This window comes from Henckelia pumila, chromosome 1, assembly GCF_033568475.1.
Source record: "Henckelia pumila isolate YLH828 chromosome 1, ASM3356847v2, whole genome shotgun sequence".
Lineage (NCBI taxonomy): Eukaryota > Viridiplantae > Streptophyta > Magnoliopsida > Lamiales > Gesneriaceae > Henckelia > Henckelia pumila.
Genome location: NC_133120.1, coordinates 119,037,385 through 119,045,314, shown reverse-complemented (window position 1 = coordinate 119,045,314; position 7,930 = coordinate 119,037,385). Strand labels below are relative to the sequence as shown.

The following is a 7,930-nucleotide window of genomic DNA, read 5'->3' as shown; positions in this document are numbered from 1 at the left end:
TGGAATTGATTATGAAGAAACGTATTCTCCTGTTATGGATGCAATTACGTTTCGATATTTGATTAGTTTGGCAGTGTCTGAAAATTTGGAAATGTGTCTGATGGATGTTGTTACGGCTTACTTATACGGATCACTTGATAGTGATATATACATGAAAATCCCTGAAAGATTTAAGATGCCTGAGGCACAAAGTTCAAAACCCAGAGAATTTTATTCTGTAAAATTGCAAAGATCATTATATGGGTTGAAGCAATCCGGCCGAATGTGGTATAATCGGCTAAGTGAGCACTTGATGAAAAAGGGATATGTAAATGATCCAATATGCCCTTGTGTTTTCATCAAGAAAACAACATCCGGATGTGTAATTATTGCTGTATATGTTGATGATTTAAACATCATTGGAACGAATAAAGAAATTCAATAGGTTATGATGTATTTGAAGGAAGAATTCGAAATGAAGGATCTTGGAAAAACCAAGTACTGTCTGGGTTTGCAAATAGAACAAAAAGAATGTGGAATTTTTGTTCACCAGACAAATTATACAGAAAAGATCCTTAAACGTTTTAATATGGATAAATCAAATCCATTAAGTACTCCAATGGTTGTAAGATCATTAAACATAGAAAAGGATCCATTCCATCCATGTGAAGATGATGAAGTTATTCTTGGTCCAGAAGTACCATATCTAAGTGTCATTGGTGCCCTTATGTATCTTGCAAATTGCACTAGACCAGATATATCTTTTGCTGTAAATTTATTGGCAAGATTCAGTTCATATCCAACAAAGAGGCACTGGAACGGAATTAAACATATATTTCGTTATCTACGAGGAATGACAGATTTGGGACTTTTGTACTCAAAAGACACCAATCAAAGTATCATTGGTAATGCCGATGCTGGATATTTATCTGATCCACATAAGACACGTTCCCAAACAGGATATGTATTTACTCGTGGAGGCACCGCAATTTCTTGGCGTTCACATAAACAAACACTCGTAACAACTTCATCAAATCACGCTGAGATTATTGCGCTACATGAAGCAAGCCGTGAATGTGTTTGGCTAAAATCAATGACACAACATATCCAAACTTCTTGTGGATTATCAGTAGACAAGAAGCCTGTGACGTTGTATGAAGACAATGCTGCATGTATTGCTCAAATGAAAGAAGGATACATCAAAAGTGACAGAACAAAACATATACCCCCAAAGTTCTTTGGCTACACTCAAGAGCTTGAGAAAAATAAAGATATTGATATCTGTTATTTTCAATCAAGTGAGAACTCATCAGATCTCTTCACAAAGACACTTCCCACGACGATATTCAGAAAGCATATATACAACATTGAGATGCCCAATCTGCGGAATATGTGAAGAATCACTCATGTTAACATGAGGGGGAGTTTACGTGGCTGCACTCTTTTTTTCTTACTATGGTTTTTATCCCACTGGGTTTTTCCTAGTAAGGTTTTTAACGAGGCAGTATAAAACACGTAATGAAGACAGTCATCATATCACGATCATCATCACAAGGGGGAGTGTTGAAAAATATATTATTATTATTAATATTATGTTGAATATTGAATATTGAATGTTGAATATTGAGTTGTAAAATGTGGAAAATTAGCGTGTGATGATGTAGATGACGATGTATTTATTTTTGGACTAATCTCAAATGTGGATCTATAAATAGGTCTTCATTTGTGATGAAAAATACAATTGAGTTGAGAGAAAAATATTATAAAGTGTAGAGTTTGATATATTATGAGTTTTGGAGTTTTTACTTTTACCATAAATTTTTACTTTTTCACAACAAAATTAAATTAAATTTTTTGTTCAAAATCTTTATTTGGCATAGTGATTAAAAAAATTATCACGATTCTCATTTTCGATATTTTTAAATCTCATAGGGCTCGGAGTTCTCTATAATGAAAATGCAATTTGGCCGATAGTAGATGTCCGAAGTTTGAGACGAGGTTTCGGATCCGATATTGAATATAACAAATTTATCAACCAATTTTTTTAAAAAAATTATTAAGAATATAGATGATGTTCTAGGTACAAAATTAATTGAGTCCTTCGAACCAAATTTAGGGCATTATAGTCAAGTGGAATGAGCTAGCTTAGCTGGGTTCCAATTACACATTTCGAGCAAAACTAACATTTGTTAGTTGGTGTCGGTCAACAGTTAACCCTTTTCCACTTCCTATATTCACATTATTGTGTCACGTTCATTTTTTTAAAAAAAATAAATTACGTAATCACACATTCTTTAACTCTGGAAGGAAATAAATTTAATCGTGCGTTTTGGCCAAACCTTAAGAAGTTCAAAAAGAAAAAGGCTCCCAAGCCGAATTTTTCTTCCAAAAGTCAAATAATTAAAAACCCTTTATTCTCCTTATCTCAACTCTTTGCTTTCTCTTTAAGAAAGCAACCCACTTTCTTAACACTAAAATATAATTTATTTCCTTAACCTTAAATATAGATCTTACTTTTCGTGAATCTCCGAAGAAACATGATGGTACGAAAAACATTTATGACAATTTAATTAGGAGTATATAGGTTAAATCGGTTAATTATACTTTTTTGGGGAAGATATGATTTAAAATTCATCATTAAATTACCATATTAAATAATATAATTGTTAAACATAGCGATAGCCGATACGTGGGATCTTTCTACTTTTCAATTATGATTTTTTTCTTAAAAATAGATTCATTAATAATTATACTTAATTAAATCCCTATATTAAACTAGAATTATATGTGTTTGGCTGGCCTAGTGAGGAGAGAATGAATAGGGGAGCTAAACGAGTGTCCAAGAATTAAGATTGGATCATTTTTGTCTCAAAGTGTGATTTCACCTTTCATGTACCAAAACAAAAAGAGAAGGAAAAAACACTATGAAACCCAAGAACAGCATCAGTAGCCGAGGCTGAGGAAATGGGGATTTTCTTGATCCTCTTCCCCGATGAGCATCATCAACAAATTCAATCCACCCACGATAATCATCCCATTTCCAAGAAAAAACCCATCAATTTCAATCTCTTTCCCCCATCCTTTTCGCTCCCATCGTCCCTCAAACGCACCAATTCAGCGAATCTACTCTACAAAGCTCAGTCTGCAATCTCCATCTGCGCCCTGCTTCTCTTCACAATCCTCCTCCTCTTCACCATCTCCACCCTGCCTTCCGCAGCCACTACCACCGCCGCCGCCGCAAGACGGGACTACCGGTACCCACCCAGAAGGAAATTGAACGGAGTTTCTTCTTCCGGTCGGAGTTCATCTCCGCGCGCATTGCAGGGGATGGGCACTTTGTACAGAAGAGGCACGCGAGCTATGAACGACCTGATTGTGGCGCATGCAGTTGAGTCCCTCACTTCCTATGATTTCAGAATGTTTCTCAGGTTGCTGCACAGGTCTGGCACCACCTCCAAATCGGATATACTGTTCGTTTTCCCATCGAAATCACCCGTTTTCGATCGCGCAATTCGAGAAGAAAACGACTACTTCATGAGGCTTGTCGACCAGTACAGTACTAACACCACGCAAACAAACAACCACAGCTCTTCTTTTCCGAGTTTCAAACAGACCCATTTCTTGAAAAAGATCGATAGTTCCAAGCACACAGGGGAGCCCATCTGGGGACGAAAGACCCGCAGCAATTTCAGCTCGGAAGAAGGCGCCGAGTCAAGGCGATTGAGTTACGGGTCGGTTGTTGGCTTCGACGTGGACGAGCTCGACCCGGAGAACTCGTTATCCGGGTTCTTGGATCACATTCCCATGAGCATAAGAAGATGGGCTTGCTACCCAATGATCCTCGGTCGAGTCCGAAGGAATTTCAAGCACGTCACATTAGTCGACATGAAAGAAGTGCTGATCCTCGACGACCCATTCGACAAAATCCGAGGCACCGCAATGGAATCAGTTATGGTAATCCCCAAATCAAGCAACGAGAAGCACGGGAGAAGGAACTCGAACAAAGTCCAAAGCCTGGTGACTCCGACAGTCATCATCGGCGGAGACAGAGGAGTCCGGAGACTCTCCGACATGATGCTGACGGAAATCGTGAGAGCATCGATGCAAAAGAAAAGGAGAAACTCGGCGACCGAGTCATCGCTCCTAAATCAACTCGTGGCGAATTCCTTCGTGTCACAGAAGGTGACGCTGATTGCGTCGACCGAGTCGATTCCCGAGTCGGGTTCCGCCATTTACAAGGCAAATCATGGAATGGTGAAGCGTGGCGGCGCTAATGTGGATGTTAATTATACTATAATGAAGCTTATTTGTTCGTTTCCCGTTGAGTCTACCGTCTACAGCGATTGCTATAGCTAGGTGGGTACATGAAACACCATTCAAATTTTGTTTTAAAAAAAATCAATTTTTTTTTTTATTTTATACAATCTTGTTCATAATAGGGTTGATAATAAAGATTGGTTTAGGATGGAATAAGGGGAATAGCCCATTTTTGAATGTTTTTTATATTCTTATTAGTTTTTACATTGTTTTTTTTTTCTTTTGTTGTTGTATTATATTGAGGTTTTATATTAATGTTAAAAATTGGATCTTTTAAGTACTCATAATTAGTTGTGGAAAAATGAATCGAGCATAATGATCGGCCGCGAGTTTCTTATGAAGAAGTTGTTGAATACTGAAGCATTCTATTGTTTACTCAAAAAAATAATAAAATAAAATTAAAATCATTCTATGGTATGAGTTGTTCTATTTTATATTTCCGTCCACCGCCTTGTCATTTCAAGACCGAATCAATATTCAGTCTTGACGATAAATATATTTTTTTGTTTTTATTTGGTTGGAACGTGTATTTAATATAAGAAGATAGAAGATACTGATGTATTATCAAAAAATATTGAGGTGATTACAAAAAATTATTGATGTTTTTTGTGTCAAGATGAAAAATGAATTTAAAACTAGTAGAAATTAAAAGTCGTTAAGTAATGTTCGAGATAATTTTTAAGAAATACTTTTCATGAAAATTACCTCATTGATCAACTTTGAGAAATTAAATAACGAAAACATAAAATAAGATTATCCTAGATGATTAAATCGACTATCTTTTGCTTGATATGATTCAAGACATTTGGCAATTTGTGTATATGGCTATTAATCGACAATATAATACATCCATATTCTATTTTTATTTTTTATTTTTGTAGTACCTTCGAGTAACTATCACTCTCAATTATTATTATTATTGTTTTGCCAACGCATCCCTGAGAATTTATATACAATATTTTGAACAATAGAAATTACAAACAAAAAACATATCGACTGAGAGCGATTAGTGAGTCATGTGTGAAATGTGAGGCAACTACGCGCATTGATTGAGCCCACGTATTTAAAGCCTTTTCATCCTCGCTTTCATAAGGGCCAACTGGCCAAGGACTGAAGATTTAAAATATCATTGATCCTTTTGTTTTTATTACTTTATTTTATATATTCATTCATTAATTTTGTTAAATTTGTAAAGCCACAACAATTATTTTTTGATAGTATAAGTACAAGACATTACAAGTAATCAATTACAAGAATGTAATGAAACTGTCTGCATAACTGACGGGACTTGAGCATTGACCGAGACTTGCTTATTTCGGACAAAGAAGCTACTTAACTCTACCTAAATAAATTAGGAAACTACTCGCAATCTATTGAAACTATCCTTCATTAACATATCAACAATTAGGAGTAACTTGGATCCTATCCCATGGCTATTACCCCATTGAGTAGGTGAAACTCTCTTATTGGTTCCACATCAATCATGTGTGGTTCACATAATTTGAATGAATCATGTGCTTCCACCTATCTCATGGGGTAAAACCCATGGGATAGGACCGAATAAACCCAACAAAGTAGTTTGTTGCAATATTTTTAAAAAACATAGGGATCGTATAAATAAACATTAACTCGCGATTATTGATCTTACTAGATACTACGATACACTCTTACGCATCATCTTAAATGAATTTCAAATAAATCTCATAAAATAAAAATTTATGAAAGTCCATCACTAAACCAACTGGTTTCTCCTTAAATAGACATCTACAAGCCCAAAAAGAAAGGAAAAAAAAATTAGAGTATTCTAATGTTGTGGGGGACAGGATCCAGTAATTGTTTAAGTGGACTTGATTCGAGTGGCAATGGTATTGGATGAGAATATAACAAAACCCAACACACATGACTGAGAGATTTTTTTGAGTGGGGCAAGACAAAATCAATGTTTCTGTTACCATTAAACCCACAGCAGGATCCAGTAATCGTTTAAGTGGACTTGATTCGAGTGGCAATGGTATTGGATGAGAATATAACAAAACCCAACATATGAATGAGATTTTTTTTTAGTGGGGTAAGACAAAATCAATGTTTTTGTTACCATTAATTATTGTTTGATTTGATATATTATTAATCTATGTATAACTTATTTCAATCAATTTTGCCTTATTTTCGTCATATTATTTATTTATTTATTAATTATTAATTTTATATCAATTAAATTAAATAAAGTATAATCTATCCATCAAATCAAATAATGTAGTAACTATTTTTTTCTTATTTATTTTTAATTTACATTATATTACTTATCTATGTATTACTTATCCTATCACTCAAACCAAACGGTGTCTTAAGTCCGTGTTTTAAAGAAAAAACAAAAGAAAAATAAAAAAAATAAATTTTAAAATAAAAAATAAAAAATAGTTTTTCATAAATAAATTGTCGCTAAAACACATCAAATACATCAATTTTATAGATGAGTGATATTTTCGTAAATAGAAGACATCAAAAACCACAAAATTAATGTCATTTTGGTAAATAAGAAAACATTTATCTATCTATTACTATATATAAAATATTCTCAAAAAAAAATCTATTACTACATATAATATCTGAATTATAATAAAAACAAAATAGTGTATTGGTATATATTTTGGAATCCCGAAAATACCTCTTTCTATATTTTTTTAGCCCCCTGTTTCTTTTTTCCATGAAAATTCAGTTTATGAAAAAAATCTGAAAAACTTATTAAATTAGAATATTATATATAAATATTTTAAAATTTTAAATTTAATTTTTTAAAACAAGATTACTGGTAAAAAAAAAATCGTCTGGAGATGCATTCAACATGCACAAAAAGGTTAGTTTAAGTTTTTTTTTAAAAAAAAAACTATTTAAACAATATGATGTTGTGTTATACATGAAATGAACAAACTAATGTTACATTTGGATGGAAGGATTTGATTTGAAGAGAAAGATATTTGATTTAGAAAAGGATTTGAATGATGAATTTCAAACGATACGAGGTTGAGTTATACATTAAATGAAAAAAACTAATGTTACATTTGGATGAAAGGATTTGATTTGAAGAGAATTTGATTTATAAAGAAATATGAATGATGAATTTCAAATGAACACAAGTAGGTGTATTTGAAATTTATTAAAATTGCTATAAAAATTGTTAATTTGATATAGAGTGGATTTAAAATTGATTTTAATTTAATATGTGTAAAAGTTTTATAAGATTAAAGCACATTTTACTAAGATCAATGTTATTTGAAATCATATATTTTTACGTCAAAAAAATCATATATTTAAAATCTATTACTTCAAATCTCAATCTTAATCCAAAGACAACCTGAATTCTATCGTACATGGTTATGTGATTTTATTTTGTTTTATTTTTTTGAGTAAGGGATGGGGTTGTGGGTTTAGAACCCTTACCTCTCCCAAATTTGGGAAAATGAGTGGCCATTGGCACATGGTTGAGTGATTAACACAGACAACATGAATTGCATCGTACGTTGTTGTGCGATTATAAACAAATAAATTATAATAAATGGGGTTGTTTTTGTCTTTTCAAGGGTTTTAGAAATAAAGAGTGTTTTATTATTATTATTTTATTATTCTTATTGTTAAT

The 7,930-nt window shown here is 33.0% G+C and overlaps 1 protein-coding gene across 1 annotated transcript; it reads left to right on the top strand.

Moving 5' to 3' along the window:
* The first annotated feature begins 2,797 nt into the window (after positions 1-2,797).
* On the top strand, positions 2,798-4,582 carry LOC140875103 (uncharacterized). Its single transcript, XM_073278646.1, has one exon. It carries the CDS (start codon positions 2,944-2,946, stop codon positions 4,333-4,335), a length of 1,392 nt encoding a protein of 463 aa, XP_073134747.1. The 5' UTR covers positions 2,798-2,943; the 3' UTR covers positions 4,336-4,582.
* The last annotated feature ends 3,348 nt before the right edge of the window (positions 4,583-7,930 follow it).